The sequence below is a fragment of the Anarhichas minor genome, unplaced genomic scaffold, assembly GCF_050575085.1.
Source record: "Anarhichas minor isolate MPS153535 unplaced genomic scaffold, ASM5057508v1 ptg000012l, whole genome shotgun sequence".
In the NCBI taxonomy this organism is placed as follows: Eukaryota; Metazoa; Chordata; class Actinopteri; order Perciformes; family Anarhichadidae; genus Anarhichas; species Anarhichas minor.
Genome location: NW_027466458.1, coordinates 6968797 through 6986109, shown reverse-complemented (window position 1 = coordinate 6986109; position 17313 = coordinate 6968797). Strand labels below are relative to the sequence as shown.

At 41.8% G+C, this 17313-nt stretch overlaps 1 protein-coding gene across 1 annotated transcript; it reads right to left on the bottom strand.

Moving 5' to 3' along the window:
- Window positions 1-2508: 2508 nt before the first annotated feature.
- Window positions 2509-16611, bottom strand: slc2a15b (solute carrier family 2 member 15b). The gene is made up of 11 exons (XM_076090573.1): window positions 16567-16611; window positions 14863-14961; window positions 11614-11774; window positions 11351-11475; window positions 10567-10712; window positions 9852-9984; window positions 9503-9624; window positions 5710-5811; window positions 5173-5248; window positions 3879-4006; window positions 2509-2727 (listed from the first exon to the last, which is right to left on the bottom strand). The coding sequence occupies exons 1-11, from the start codon at window positions 16609-16611 to the stop codon at window positions 2509-2511; spliced, it is 1356 nt and encodes a 451-aa protein (XP_075946688.1).
- Window positions 16612-17313: the final 702 nt, after the last annotated feature.

Sequence of the window (17313 nt, the reverse complement as noted above, 5' to 3'; positions counted from 1 at the left end):
TACATATGAACAGCCACACGCACCTGTTTGTCCTCTCTCAGGACTGAAACTCTACTGTCCATTTGTCATTCAGCAGCAAATCAACAACTCCAAAGGTTGACTCTCAATCACCCAGCTCGCCTCACCTTTTCCCTTCCTTTCTCTGACAGGAAGCCATGTCTAAAAGGGCTGTGACAATGTACCAAAACAATCCAGATGTGATACTGATGTTTCACACCCTGGCCTGGTCGACCCTCTCTCCTCTCTCTCCTCTGTGATATCGGGACAAGCGGGGATGTGACAACATGTATCCATTCTGGCTCCATTCTGGCTCAGTTGGGGGTTTGCAGGGCCCTTGTGCAGGGGCTGACAGATGGATCAGCCAGCCTAAAGGCAGTGAGAAGAGATGAGAGAGAGAGAGGAGCGCTACTTCACATCCTTCAACATACTGTATGACTCCCACATTCCATATACAACTTCACATGGTATGGCACATTTGCAACCCTGGCTGGCAGAAGACTGCAGTCAGGATGATGGCAGTTTCACACAGTGAGAAGGAACGCTGCTATTCGTGCAATTCTTCACACGATGATCACACAACACAGTTTGAGGTGAATGACAAAAATATCAGGAGCTGGTCATAACCTCCCTTAGTAAGACATTAATGTTAAATGTCTCATTTACATGTTGAGGACAGTTCTTCAGTCTTACTTGTTATTGGAACCAGAGACAGAAACCAGGATTATGTTAAATATAAAGACTTCCTCTTCTATCTAGTCTGAAGAGGTGGAAACGCGTTGGTTGGTGGTTTCTTACAACACTATAGGCGTTTAAAGATGTTTTCCTTTTCAGCTCAGATCAGTCCTTCTAAGAATGAAATAAACTACTTCTTATGCATGTGAACCACTTTCTAATAAGTGAAGCGTTTTTGAGTTCTTCTCAATGGCAATCCACAATCTACAAACAATCCTATGACAACGGGACAAACTCCATCTCCTGATGAAGATGATTTATTATGATTCGAAGCTCCAGATGAGGCGCTAAATGGATCCTCAAAAGACACATTTTTCCACGTCAAGAATGTACTTTAAACCTCTTGAAAACAATGTGTTAACAATTAGTTACATCTTGTAAACCCATTATACAGGCTGCGGTTTTAGTTCCAATCTTGCCCTTTCGAATAAAACCCTTTCCGTGTTCTTTCTACAATCTTTTTCTATTATGTCCGTGTTGGGAATTATTGTGGTTGTGCTTCTAAGACCCACATTTTATTTGTGAATTTGATTAATGATATGTATTTCTGCTGTAATTGCAAATGGTGGTTTCTGTCATGTTTATGGTTGTTTTTGGGTTAGGGTTAGTGAGATACAGTAATGCCAGATAATGATTTTTCTCTTTATTGTAATCTTCTTCGTATGGAGGCAACTTCCAGTTATTGGTCGTCACAACAGCTGAATGAATGTGAAGTAAGCATTGGCCCCAAAAGAAACCCCCAAAGAGTGTTGTGGTGGCTCACAGGAGCTGCTCCACATCTGATGGTGCAGTGGGGTAAACTAGCTTACTGCGTATGAATCTGTTTTGGGTTTCTTTGCTCTCATTTTTACAGTTCAATACAGCAGGAAAACTCAGAAGACATATTTGAATGTTTCTGCACGTCTTCATTTTATTTCCACTATATTTTATGGTGTAAAACAGGCCGGTTAAAAAAAACGACTGAACAAACTTGTACAGCTACCTTGTTGTCATATATTGATAAATTATAGGTTTTCAACAAGCTTTACATTATGTGCATTGGACAAGACGTATGAAATGACGACAGCAGCCACGATACCAAACTCAAATAGACACAAGATCCCAGAGCGAACGAAAGACGAAACCAACACAAGCCCAAGTTCTTGGTCGAGATCTTCACCTTGAGCTGAACACTGTGAACATAACAGTTACAATCATTCACATGATTACTGGGTGGAAGATCAGAGAAATGGCTTTCCTTTGGGTCACTGATGGAAGCTCTGCCTCTGAGGTGTTATTGCTGCGTCACTAAATAAACATAGTCTTTATTGAGCAACAAAGAGACAGTATTTGCCCCCAACTATCAACAGTAAAGTGATCATGGGATGTGTTACAACAAAGCGAAGCTAATTTGGAGATTAAAGCGTCCGAGAGCTCCGTGAGAAACCAACTCGGCTCCCGTAAAAACGCTTTAAGATGCAGAAAAACGGATTCAAATGTCACTGATGGTTGATTTGAAACGCAGGACCGCGTGACTCCTGTCTCACATAAAGTACAGGAGCTGCACTTTGACTGGGGATTAACGGTTAAAACAGGAACTTGTGTGTGTGTGTGTAGAAAGTGTGTGTAGGCGACGGTCTCCGTAGTTTTCACATGAAGCAGTAGATCTCATCGTGGCCAAAAAAGTTCCACCTTTTATCTCCGCTGCAGTTACTTCAGTCATTACAAACCAAGAAGGCACACTGAGAGAGGAGACCATCATTCACATGCAGGTCCACCTCCTCATCTCCCACCTTCTTATTTTTCACTAAGAGTTCCATAGCCGTTCCTCATAGCCATTTTGAGATGACCGTTGGAAGTCAAATCTTCTTCGCGGATGTTGTTCCTGGCAGCGAACATCTGGCTGATCTCCATAAAGGTTTTGTTCTTGGTCTCAGGAATAACGAAGATGGTGTAGACGGCCACTCCCAAGCAGACCACACAGAAGATCAGGTAACAGTAAGGACCTGTGGCGTTCTGTGGAGGAAGGACACACGAAGGCATGATCACAGAAAACAAATACTCTTCTGACTTTCTTTACAAAGTGCTCATTATTCAAGGAAAGTAAAAGGGAACAAATTGTCATCGCTAACGTTTTCTCACTTTAAAACTACTAGTTTTGGTCAATAATAGAACCTTTAGACAGAAACAGGGCGCAGGGAAGCTAATAAAAGCAGATTAATGTGAATTTGATTCAATCTAAGTTTTTAGTTTTTATTATTCTGTACATTACTCTGTACTGTGCTGATAAACTGCATTTGGTTGTTTCAGTACCTGTACTCTGCTCAGTGACAATCAAGTTGAATCTAATCTAATCTCCAGTGTTCGTTGCCCGCTGCAGCTAGAAAACATTTGGAGGAGCTGAGACTGAACAGAAACAGTACAGTTGCGCGCCTCCATAGCACTGAGGGGAACTGCATAGTTGGGCGATACTTGTCTTTGGGTTATCACACAAGTATTTAAGCTGTTGTTCATTTGAAAAATATTGATTAGTCCAAGAAATGGAGGGAACTTGGGGTGAGACTTACACATCATAAAAACACAAGTCTGAGGCTTTGTTTAGTCTTTTTTATATTCTTGTTGTGCTATCAGAGCCGCAGTCAGATGTAAAGTTTTTAATCAATTTATTCAGTTTGATTATAGAACAAAGATCGTCCGCGATAGGACTTTAGCGCCGATTAGCACAAAGGCTGAAGGCAAGGGGAACCTGCTAGCATAGGACACCTCTGAAGCTGTTCTATTCACAGCTTCTCTATTAAATTAAAACCATCAAATACCACGTGATGCCCATGTGTTTTTAACATTTGGGGCCAGAATTCATGCAGATTTACATCGTCGCTCTCAACGGGACACATCATCGTCCTCTTTACTTTGTGTCTGTTGAACTAGACCCGCACTGAGGACAACGAGAGACGGCAAGGTCACTTTTAATTAGTCGTTTTATTGGTATTTGGGGAGTCACCTACATTCCAACGAAACCAGACAGCCCATATCATAATTGCCATGAGTCTGAGACAACAGATCCCGGATGCAAAGTCAAGATGATCTTGATGTTCACAATGCCAACGAGGCTTGAGATGCAAAATAAAGAAAACATTTGGGCACATGAGATTTGAGTTTGCTCTGACCTCCAGGAAGGGAAAGACGAAGCCGATGGTGAAGTTGGACATCCAGTTGAGGCATCCGGCCACAGTGTAGGCAGCCGGTCGATGTGACTGCTTGAACAGCTCTGCAGTGATCAGGAAAGGCACACCGGCTACACGGAAGAGACAGAAAGGTTGTATTATTTAAAGGCCACACTTTTGACAACATGGTTCATCTATTGGTCTGATCTAACTAGGCATCAAGCTGTCATAATACAAATCACAGTTAACCACTCGGTGCACCAGCATCTTCATCCATCAATTAGTTTATCAATATTCCCACTCAGGGCTATTCTTTGGCAGTCGTTCAAAATAAACAGAACAATGATAGAACAAAATGATAAACATTCCTCGAGCCCCTTTTTGCTGTTATATTACACTGATATTTCTGCATGCACTTCATTACGTGTTCATTATCACTGAGTGATCATAGATTGATAAGAGAGGAGGACGTTTGTCAACTTGGCAAAAGTTCAACTCCGAACAGGAGACGGAATAGCTTCGCCAGGACTTGAGCAAGTCGTTAGTTTGATATGCAGCATCTCTGAGATGTTGTCCGGGCTTTAAACACATAATTCTTCATTGTTAGAAGTGAAAGCTATGAAGGAGAAATATGCATTAGTAAAAGCTCTAATGATGAGCCTTCCGAATGATGTCCTCATTATCTGTTCACGATAATTGCAGAGAGGAATGTTTAATATCGTCAAAACAATAACGAGGCCATAATTTGTCAACATCTGCGGTATGTATGGGGGGCGCATTGTGCATGTGAGGTTTCGGCTGAAGGAAACCGCTAGCTTATGAACAATGAGCCATTAAAAGTCTAATTGCAGCTACAGAAATCCTCGTCCGCATGCCGAGGAATAGATTTTTGCCGTCTTGACGAATGGCGCTATGTAAACCAGATTCGTTCTAATTCATCATCCTCACAGGTCCACTCAACGTGGCTCCCAAAGTTGTAAACTATTGCCTCTTAATTCAGTTCACTCAACTCATCCGGTGTACAAATGGCTGTGGGAATGGATGTAGTGTGGCAGTTATGATTTCCTAATTTACAAGACTAATGAAATACAATATCTCTTCACAGTCAGAGGAGGAGTCGGGAAGAGGTGGTGGTGCTGTTTGAGATTTGGTGCCTGCTGTTGTGCAAGCTTCCAGCAGGGAGCAGTGTTATCTTACGCACAGCTGGCAGCCCGAGATCGATTGTGGTTTCTATGGACTGGAGATGTTCTTTTTCTTTCGTCACGTGAGATGCAGAGAAGCTTTCTGAAGTGTTTACCTGGACCGATGCAGAAACCAGCAATAATCCCGACAACGCAGCCCACGCTGATGTAGCGCATGAAGGACAGCTGCGTCTGTGATTGGTCGAACACAAGTCAAGAGTCTGAAGTCACGAGTTGTAAACATCAGTACACAGTTTACAGGTTTTAATTATTCAATTGATTCTGATTATACGTAACATATTATGTACATAGAAGTAAACAGCTCTTTCTGTAGAAGTGACAAAACTGTATTCAAATGGACATCTGAAGCCAATATAAGGTGTCATGTGTTTGAGTCTGACAAATCCAGTGGATATCAACCGAATGGTCCAGCAGTTTAGCACACATTTCCATATTTTTGCTCTAATCCTTCTTTCCTTCTACGCTCAACAGGGAAACAAAACTTTTATTCTAATTTAAAAGAAATCCACTCAGTTTGTGTGACTCAGAACGCTGAAGCCTCACGTAAGCTTCAGATAAACTTTTAAAAACACAGAATGAGGACATTGATGTTAATGTATTCCTGATTAGCAGGGCATCAGATGACACTGTACCTGTAAGAGGACAGACACTGTGATGCCAGTACAGCAGAGACCCATGAAGAGGAAGCCGCCAATCATCAGAGGTCTTCTGCCCAGACGCTCGATAGTGAAACACTGCAAAACGGACAAAGAGGCGACATTATCAAGAAGACAGAAACAGGTGACTTTGTATCCTTTGATCATTAATTGCAGCCCATTCCATGTTTACTGGTGCACCATCACCACATGCAGTATTTCAGTTCCACAATTTAATTATGACGGTGAGCGTGCACAATACGAGCACCCTGCATCTCAGCTACACGGGATGCAGTCGTTTTTAATGTTTTCAACTGCACCTGTGTTTGTCCTGCAGTGACAGGTCTACAGCCTAATCTAGTTCATAGAACTCTTCCCTAGATGGGCCTGCATATAGTACAACTAACGGTTATTTCCTTTTGGAATTAATCAGTCCGTTTATCATCAGTTGATTGATCAAGTCTAGTAAAATGCTCATCACAAGTTCACGAAGCCAAAAGGTGATATATATATATATATAAATATATTATTTATTCATTTACAATTATTCAAAATGGAGAAAAGCAACAAATCCACACATTGGAAAAACCAAACAATTGTCTGTGTCAGCACCATATGCAATAGTGTCATAATAGTGACATAATATTTCCGTCTTGGTGTGTTTGAAGTGTGAACATGTCTACTCACCCCCAGCATCCCAGAGATGACCTCGATGGCACCAGTTGCCACAGTCGTGTACTGAATATGAGGTTCTGGGATTCCTGCGTTCTTAAAAATGTCATTTGTATAGAACCAGATCTGAAATTGAAAGTGACATGAAGCTTATTAATATGTCACACCACGCACGCACGCACACACACACACACACACACACACACACACACACACACACACACACACACACACACACACACACCCAGATGCTTTGAAACTCAAAGTTTGTCTTTTTTTTTTTTACGAGGAGCCAAAAAGTCGCTCTGCTTATTTGCCGTTTCCTCGTGATTCATCATAGTAATCATTATCATCACGCCGACCATCACTCATGCATTTGAGATACAGCGTTTCATCAGTACGGACTTCTGACAAGTGCTCCCCCTGAAATTAATTTGTGTATTCTCATTAATCACACTTTGCTGATGCAACATCCATCATTGATGAGGTGTGGACAAGATGGTGATTGGTGCGCTTGAATGCTGTCTTGCTGATTTAGTAACCATACATACATGCTACATCACCATTGCAGCACTGATGTGGGCATACACACACACCTATAACTAAGCAGAGAACATACACACACTATTTGAAAAAGAATTGGGACCAGTCGTATGGTTTTAAACACATTAATTGTCTTGGAGAATGACATTCTAATGGGCTGAAATTCTTCCTCGCTTAACTGAAATCTACTTTTACGGCTTAACAATTAATGGAAATCTTATCGAAATTGCAATATGTCCTACTGCTATTTTAAATGATTGTTAAAGGCAAAAAATATGACACCATAATCTACTAATATGTTGTTCAATGAAAATAAAAATCATAATATCTGATACTGCATATCAAAAACGCAATATCAGTCAAAATAATCAGAATTAGATATTTTTTCAAGATGTTTAAGACCTACATTAAAAACAGAAATCCTGTGTTCTTTCAGATTAGATATTTTGCGCTTGACTGGTGACTCTGAAGACTATTTACATCCATGCTAGGAATAAAGACCCTCTCTCCTTCCTGTGGTCTTCTTCACGCATCCATCCAGAGTTATATGCGAGATAAGCAGTAAGCAGAGCAGCCCTGGCATATTTCCCTCTGAGACTTCCTCCAGCTCATCCACGCCAAACCCGAGCTGGTTCTGCACCAGCTGACTGATGTAGTCCCTCTGGTGCATCTCGGTGTACAACAAGGTCTTCTCCCAATTACACAGCCAGAGGGAGGCACCTCGAGGGCACTCTGCACCTGTCTGAACCATCGAATCCTTTAAGCTCTGAGTTCTTCCTGGATCATTTAGTTTCTCGCCCTGTTTGAGTACGAGTTGTGTAACGCTGTAACTTATTCAGGTCACTACCTCAGTGATGGTCAGAAGGAAGACTGGCCTGTGAATCAAGAGTCTTGTTTTGTAGGCAAGATATAAGGCCATGGTAAGTATAAGAGGTGCTTTATCTGTGTAACAACAGGCACACAGATATATACGTTTTATCTTTAAGGCGTAGAACATGTGAATATACAATAGGAGAAGAAGAGGACGTGTGTGCAGGCAGTCAGCTGCTGCATGGATCACAAGTCTCATGATGCAAGCGTATGATAGACTGTTTCACAGCAAGTATATGAAACAGTTCCACTTATAAGAATATAAAATACTCATAAGAATATCAAATTTCCATTAAACAAACAGCAAGATACAGTTGAGCACGTATGTTAACACAACGGGTGAAGGTCTACTGAGTTCAGAGCAAAAGTACAAGCACTTAAGGATTTACATAATGTACTTAAGTAGATATGTTCCATTACACGTCAGAATCATTTTTACCTTCACATGCGATACCTGAACTCCTTCACTTCCTACCAGCTTCCCACGTTCTGCCTGAAATTAACCAGACACCTTAAGCCAGCTAGAGGACCTTGATGACCACCATCAAGTATTGCAGTCCATTAATGGACAAAAGGACAACGTCATCAGCACAACTGCAGAAATACCACTTTAATATCACTAAACTTGACCGTGACCTTGATAAACTATCCTTGAAAAAAAGAGAGGGAATCAAGTGCAATGAGTTTCACGTCATGTCGAGAGTGCAACAAATCTCTCACTGTCAGTGTTTTGGATTCAATAAATGAATGACTAGAAAATCCACTCAGTGTTTCCCTCAAATGTGACCTGAAGCATCTTTACCTGCCTAAACATTTCCAGATGACCTCATTTTGTCTGCACGTATTTATCTTCAAAGCCAAAAGCATGTTGCCCTCAACGTTTAAATATTGTTTGGTTGCCTCTTCCTCATTTAGATTAGAAATCATCAAACACAATGACTCAGGGAACATGTAGTCTCTGTTCTCTTCTTGATAGAAGAATATTTCTGTTCATGTGGAAGGACCCACTGCCACCAGCATAATGACATTCGGTTAAGAGGTCATGCTGCATTACATTGGTTGGTATTTGTCGTATATACTTATCTGTTAATGAAAAAGACCTTCAAAAAATGAAAGAAATCTTCGGATCTTCGGACATCAAGCTCGTTTTCACTTTAAACAAAATGTCTGATTTAGCATTTTGTGTTACAGATTTATTGCACGCAGCGTTCAGACACATGGGTTCGTCTGTATGTTTCAAGTATTCTAGTGTTTCTAGGACAGTGGGACTCAGTGGGGTCCCCCCCCCCCCCCCCCCCCCCCTCCTGCTGGGAAATGGTACTAGCATGTGGGCCAGCATGCACAGAGCTCCCGTCCACATGGAGAAATGAGTATAAAGATGTGCCTGACTGTGCGTGTGGATGGGAGGACCTTCTCATGTAACAGAGAGGACCAGGAGATAATGAGGCGTGGTCCTGTTGCCCCCCTGCTCAGTCACTCAGTGGCTGCATGTGGGACTGTGATGTATGGACAGGAGGAGGTGCACAGCTTGGAACTGCAGCAATATGAGCTCTCACTCTCACATAATAACTACACAGTCTTTGCACAACACAAACAAAGACAGAAAGGACAACAGGCCCACAATGCTTTTCACACTCACCGCATCGATGCCAGACAGCTGCATGCCGATGTTGACCACCGCAACGGTAATGACCTGCCAACGAACAGAGCGGTCCCTGAGCAGGCCCCAAACGGAGATGGTCTGGATGGAAGACAGAGAGCGCTGCTCCTCCTGCATCTCATCAACCTCCGCCTGGATGTTTCCTTTCGGACGGTACCACTTCAGGGCTAAAAAGACAGAAAGGAAAAGCTTTGACCAGTCCCGACTTAAAAACCCAACAGGAAACAGAAGACACGGACAGGTCCATTCATCCTCGTGCAGTGAAGTTCATTTGTTATCAGACACGACAATCAAGAACTGCAGCTTGTTAAGAGAAATGAAGACACAGTCTTTACTCCATATGATCAAACATAACGAGCTGATTTGGTAGAAAACAAAGAGTCCACTTTCTAACCTGCGATGGTGGCGTCAACATTTCCCTTCTCGATCAACAGGTACCGCGGACTCTCTGGAAACCAGGGCAAGAACATCAGCTGGATGATGGTAGGAAACACCACCAGGGACAGCAGCAGAGGCCAGTACTCCTCCTGTGTGACAACAAAACATGACAATCAATCAGCTGCTTTTAATGATCAGCCTATAATCTGTAGTAAGTATGTACTATTTAAATGATATCAAAGTGAGACGGGATGAACCGGGATGAACCCCCCCCCCCCCCCTCTACTGTATCAGACAGAACTGGGCAGATGGAAGAATCAGGTTCTAGCAGATACATGTCATACAAACGATTATCTGATTATAACACAACAGTGTGTTCACGCGCCGTATCCTGCTACTTATTCATGCTTATAAGTGATTTGTGAATGTGCCATAGTTTACAAAATTACACCGGTGTACTTAAAATAGTTTTAAGCTCTGTGAGTAAAATGAAATAGCATCTGCTGCGTGTTTCTGATGCAAAGTCAGGACTACAGGACAGACGACGGGACTTGCCGCCTGAGCTGATGCATATGCCCCAAACTCACTACTAATGAAATCCATATCATGTAAAAAGAAAAAATGGTACAACGGGATGTAGGATGAATCTGTTCAGACAGCGAGCGTATTAACCAGCCACAGACACAACACAGCAAACCTGTGTAGCGCTTCAACGCTAACGATGTTAGTACCTTTCCCAGCAGCTCAGAGAGTCCCAGGACCTGAGCGAGGAAGACTCCGAGACAAATGTGAATGCTGGGAACGAGGCCCAGGAAGCCTCGCAGGTTCTTGGGGGCGATCTCACCGAGGTACATCGGCACCACACTGAGACAGATACCTGTGGGGAACAAGAGGGATTACCATGAGCTGAACCAGACAACAGATGACACAACTCAAATGTGCTTTAAAAAATCTAACAGATGGCGTGATTTTTTTTTTTGGGCGTCTGCGTCCTGAAAAAAAAAGACATGTTTGTTCATAGTTACAATTCAATTTTCTCATTCTTAATGTCAGACGTTAAATCTCCAACTTGATGAAGGTTGGTGGACTGTAAAATACCCAAATAAGCATATTTGCCCTTTTTGTATGTTATAAATATAAGAGGATCAATCAAACCAACAAAACCAAAAACTAAAGCAACATTTTTTCATGCGTTACATTTTTACAAACTTTATTTCCACATGCATTTGTTTGTATTATCATTTAGTTATTATACGGTGAATGTAAATCCATTGTACATCAGAAAAAAAATGGAGGGATGGATCTCAAAAAGTGAACAAATGAACAAAATCAAAACACGAGCAGCACTTCCAATTCCAATGAAATAACTGCAAATCAACAAAAGCAAACGAAACAATGTGCTATTGTAGCTTCGTGCTATCCATCTGCAATTTCACTTTTTGCTTCAGCTCTTTGTTGTGGATGAATGTAACACATTGTAACTCATTCGGTCATTCAGGGAACAGGCAGGCCTACCTGAGTGTACTCCTGTGATGAAGCGTCCAACAATGACCATCACGGGCATCCTGCACGCTCTGCTGAAGCCCATAAGAGCTCCTCCTGTAAACACCAGCACAGCGGATCTCACCAGCGTCCCTTTCCTGTTTGACAATGTTGAATAAAGAGCAACGTGTCCAAAGAATATAAGACAACTGTCAGGAACACAGGCTGATGACACAAACATAAACATGCACTGAGCGTGTGTTATACACCCAAAAATCACCCACACACACACTAACCTTCCATATTTGGTCACCAGTCTGCCCACCAGCAGGGCCCCGGTCATCCCACCGATAGCAAAGATCGACACGGTGACGGAGTACAAGATGGTGAGGAGCTCCTCATCCGGAGCCCAGTCGTAACGTTCTACCATCGTCTCATTGTAGAAGTCTTTGATGTACTGGTGGAGGAAGGAAAGAATTAGGTTAATGTAACGTTGTCCAGCAGGGGAAAGATAAATAAGCCATTACAATATACATCGACTACGTGGAATAACAAGATCATTTCTTCCAATAAATTCTGTTTTGCCTTAAAAAACATACAAACATCTATTTGAATTTGCACCGCCGCTCACTCCAATGGACCCGGAGCAAAAAAATAGCGGCCATGAAATTTGACACCACCATCACATGAGGAACTATTTCCAACAGTGCCACACATCCAAATGTCAACATTAGTCTTGCCATTTGCGCAGCACCGCTGCACTCGGGCATGGGATGAAGAGATGTTTGAATCAGCGGGAGAGGCGGCCATATTGAGTAGACGGCAAGCTCATCGAGCCCCCACAGTCAAAGTCAAATCAAATTTGACGATTAGGGATCATAAACTGCGTGCTTGATAAAATGACAGTGGTTGTTCTTGTGGTGTGACAGAAATTGACAGTAAGGGCCAACAACATCCCTCAGATTTCATTCTGGTTTATCTGACAGCGAGGGCTCCGCTGAGATGTCCTGGAGAACCTATTACATTAAACCCAATTCATCTCAAGAGACACAATTCAGTCACTGTCTGCCAAACAAGACATCAGAAAGAGGAAACAGGAGACGGAAAAAGAAGAGTTTAATTAGTGTGAGTAGTTTTAGTATTACTACTGATCAACGGATTAAAAGATGAATCATTTAGTTTGTTAAGATAGTGTAAACGCAGAATGATCATTTGAAGGACTGGCCCTGAGGGAGTTCAGTGATGAAAAGAAGGGAGTGACGTTAATTCGTCAATTTGTAATGGAACTCTGGACTGTGTGCCTCCAATTTGTCCAAGAATGTCTCCAACACGTGCGGGGTACTGTACAAACTGGCACTCTCTGTACAGTTCTGACACATAGCTGACCAGTTTATTGTTCACAATCATTGCGTTGCAACAGCCTGATGCCGGTTGAGACAGAATTAATTGAGGTTACCTGCAGAATCCAGGGATTCTACCTTTAGTTAGTTGCCAACTGGAGTTTGAGGATGCTTGGTGCACGATATTACTTTATTATTGTAAGCAGTTATTATTCTGTCACTTGAACAACATTCTCACAGCAGGAGTCCCGTTGTTTCCTGTTCTTCTCTGTTCGTTTACTGCAGCGGCTTAATGTTGCGAAGTAACGAGTGGTTCTGATCTCATGTAACCTTATTCAAATAAAAATGATCAAGATCAATTCCATGCAGATGTTAAATAGCAGGGGAGAAGGAGCTCTGGTCAGAGGAGTACTCTGCATCAGCCTGTACCTGAATTTATCAGAATCGGTATCTGGAGAGAAGAAGGGCACGTGGAGCACATGGAGACTCAGCAAAATATCTGAAAAGGCACCAGAGAGGGAGGAAAACCTCACTGGAAACCTCAGAAAAGCACCACTTCAATAGTGCAACACTGCACCTTGTGACACGTTCCTGCACATCGATTTAGCCAAACTGAGAGTCTAGCGACGTCATTGACACATAGCAAGTGATAATAAGTGTTCAAAATCAACAGAAAGGGAAATACATATTTAATTGTTTGACTTCTGCTCAATGTTAGCCAGCCTTTGCTTCGTGCTGTGCTTTGAGTCACATGGCGTCAAGACCAATTTACATGATGTCAGAACAGAAGAAGAATAAAAGACAAGCAGGCGACTAAGAAAGTCACGAGAACAACGACCGTGACTTTCTCTCTGCAAACAGATGCTGATTTCTGCCTTCAACTATAAAGCCAAAAGTACACTTCAAGGCCAACACGTTTCAATGAAAACTAAATGATTTAAAAGATTGAAAAGTGTTACTGCTACTCTAAACACTTAATCTCTCCTCCTTTGCTACGGCCATCGACCTGAAATAAACAGCTGAATCAGAAACAACTTTAATTCTCTTATCATGTAATCTGCTTACCAAGACACACAAAGGTAGTTCTTTAGGTGAAAACTCAACTCACCGCCAAATGAACCTCCTGCCACACCTAACGTTTTATTTGGAGCACACAGGCATAAATAATGTCACATGACACACAGCAGTCAGCAGTGAATCCTACAAAGGACGCTGAAGTCACATGGACCATGGTTAAAGGTTTGACCTCACCACATTAGCAGCCGTTTGGAATACGTGTGACAATGATCATTTGTCTGTAATTGAACAAGCTGCAGAGTTCAAGTTAAATCTACGTGTTGTGTGCGAGAGGTCACATCTACAGAGTATTATCCCCCAAATCTGCCCCTCAGCTTTAGGTTGAGTTTCAGCTCATTGTTTGGCTGCTTTGGTTCACATTCAACGCTCTCGTAGTGTTGTCTTCAGTGAAAAAGCTCTAAAAACCCACCGTGCATTAGATGCCCGGCCATCAACAGCAAACAGACACAGTCAGCTGGTGAACAATGTGGTGCATTTAGCAGCTAAAGCGACATATATTTCCCCTCAGCGGATGGTGGAGACCAAAAACAGAGCTAAGAGAGATTATTAAGAGAGAAATATTTGACTTACATTCATCGGGTGGACAGAGACACAATGTTTCTTTGTAACTGCTGGATCTGTAAATAAGCAACTGTTTGCTAAAAATATTATCCATATTGACTTAAATTTTGAGCTGGAAGGAGGTTAGCTTAGCTTTGCCACTGGAAACAGGGAAATAGCTGCTGGCTATCCGACATTAGATACAGGCTAGCTGTCTCCCTGCTTCCAGGCTTTATGCGCAGGCTTGTCCATGGCCAAACAGGAATGGAGTACAGCTTAGTTACTGCACGGCAGTGATGGAGCAGAGCACATGATGGATAAAAGACTCAGGACATCGATGACATGGTGAGGCTCGAGCATCCTCTAGATTTGATACACACACCCACATGACTTGAAATGAAATACAATCTGATCTTTACTATGTTCATTAACAAAAGTCATGCATAGCGTATAAGGAGTGTATCCATTCATTCATTCTTGGAATATTTGGATTTCTCGGGTTAAGAGTGAAAACTATTTTCATGCTTGGGTGGATGGTGACCAGAGTGGTGAGTAGCACGATGTTGATGATGCGGTGGGGACACAAACCTGTGCAGGAGAGTTGACGACTGCCAAATTGTAGCCATAGAGCATGGAGCTGCCGAACGAGGCCAGGAAAGCCACCGCCAGCAGAGGCTTCGTAAGATGCTGAAGAGAGGATGGCGAGAGAAAGTCAGAGAGTCAGAGAAGCTACACAAAACAATATCCAGAGGCCTGAGATTACAGAAATTAGTTATTAATTAACAGGACTTGGATATAAACGTAAAGGGTTTTTTCTGAAAGGGATTTTCTATATAAAATGCAGGAAGTGTAAGCTATTAGCTCGGACTAGAAATCCACAACAGATATGGGTTCTTTGGGTTTTGAGCTGAAAAAGAGACAAAAAAAACCCAACATTCAAAATGACCAAACTCTGCCAGCAACGTACGTCGTATGGACCAGTTAAACGCTCCAGAACTAACTGTTGACTGCACTTTGTGTGTCTTTTCTAGACTTGTCTGCAGCTCGTAGAGAGATTAGCTGGCTCTGTGTGAGTATTTGCCAGCGTTATTATAAGGGTAAATGTTGCATATGAATCTGTGATCTTTGGACTTCACAGCAGAGCTGAACAGGCACTGAGCGGCACGTGACAGAATCAGAAGGAGGGAAACAAACCGGCACCTGGATACTGGCCAGATCCAACGGGCTCACTTTGAATGAGCAGAATAAATCACGGGTTTGCAGAAAACACTGATATGTTGAAGAAACAAACAGCTCCAATTCTCACAAGTTGAACTCAACAACTAAAGCCTGCAAAGGGCATCGGGACTCACATGAGCCCCTCTGTCTTTAAAGAGGGACGGGGCAGACTACTGTATTTCATTAGTGACGGCCTGCTGCTACCCTTTTGGCTGCTGTCCTAAATTCCAGCACACAGAGCTCAGCTGACCTCCAAGGTAAGAGGCAGGGGGGGGGGGGGGGGGGGGGGGGGGGGGGGATTATCATGTGTTTCTGAGTGTCCATACCTTTGGATGGAGCTTTGAGAAAACTGGTAGCCTTCAACAACTCATGTGATGTTTCCATCATTTTAGATAAAGTCAGGGTTTAAAGAACCTGCTATATATATATATATATATATATATATATATATATATATATATATATATATATATATATATATATATATATATATATATATATATATATATATATATATATATATATATATATATATATATATATATATATATATATATATATATATATATATATATATATATATATATATATATATATATATATATATATATATATAATATATAGATATAATATATCATTATATCTATATATATATATAATGTGGAAATGTAGGAGGCTCTGACTGGACAATAAAAGCATAAATGACTTAAACACAGAAACCTAATTTAGCCGGTTAATAGCCTGAAGGACAGAGTCAGAGGACTACACGTGAAAATAGCTCACAGCAGACAATGCTGCCCTGTCTGCTTCCAATTAAGTTTGCGTATCTGTTGGATGTGCAGCTCTTCACATGCTGCATCCGTTTGGTCAAAGCTCAAGACTTTACCACATCATTTATGGTCCTTTTTATTTTAGATAGATAGATAGATAGATAGATAGATAGATAGATAGATAGATAGATAGATAGATAGATAGATAGATAGATAGATAGATAGATAGATAGATAGATGAATAGATAGATATTATGAGAGTTGATCTTCATGTTAATCATTTCTACACATACACAAAACTCACCGCGCTGGGTTTTCCATTGTTTTCCAGAAGTAGTTCCTCCGCCATTTAAGTCATGAATAATTACTCCCCTGTGTGCTCTGCTCGTCTGAGATGAGGAACAGCTCGTCCGCGCAACTTTTCAAACTCGTCACTCCCCATTTGTAGTTTCCAGACGCGCTCGTGGGGCAGAGAGGAGGCGCGTCGTGTTGACGGGCGGAATTAACAAGCTTGTCAAACTCCCGATCTCCAATCACCGAGGCGCAGCGCAGAGCAGGCCGGTCCCAGCCGTGAGTCGTTTTCCCCGGTCCATCAGCGATCACATGAGGCAAGTGCTTTCATCCTGCGTCCCAAAGTGCCCACAGTTGTTATTAAATAGCCTATGACTAACTGTATCCAGGGGCGTTTCCAGGATTAGTAAACATTAGGGGCATGGCTCAGACTCGGGGGCACCTTCACCGATAGAAGCTGGAGAATCTCAACACTATGTTGAAGATTTAATGATGAACTTTGATATCTAAATTAAATTACTTGACCGTATAAGATAAGACTACAGTATTAAGGGCTGAAATAAAAACACTGGTGAAGATCATAAACTTTAATTTAGATGGCACCGCCCATGTGCTGCTTATCGGTTGATGGCATGATTTCCTTTTTTGTGCCAAATTTAAAGGAAAATAAAATAATGTGGACATTTCTAAGTGCAGGTTTTATTTGGTTGCTTTAATAACAACGATAATAATAACGCTTATAATGATAATAACCATAATT

Excerpts from the sequence above, each read along its gene's own strand:
- slc2a15b (XM_076090573.1), bottom strand. The coding sequence starts at position 16,611 with ATGGCGGAGGAACTACTTCTGGAAAACAATGGAAAACCCAGCGCG. Across the intron at positions 14,962-16,566 it reads ACAATGGAAAACCCAGCGCG|CATCTTACGAAGCCTCTGCT; the intron begins GTGAGTTTTGTG and ends TCCTCTCTTCAG. Across the intron at positions 4,007-5,172 it reads TGGTTTCTGCATCGGTCCAG|CCGGTGTGCCTTTCCTGATC; the intron begins GTAAACACTTCA and ends TCTTCCGTGTAG.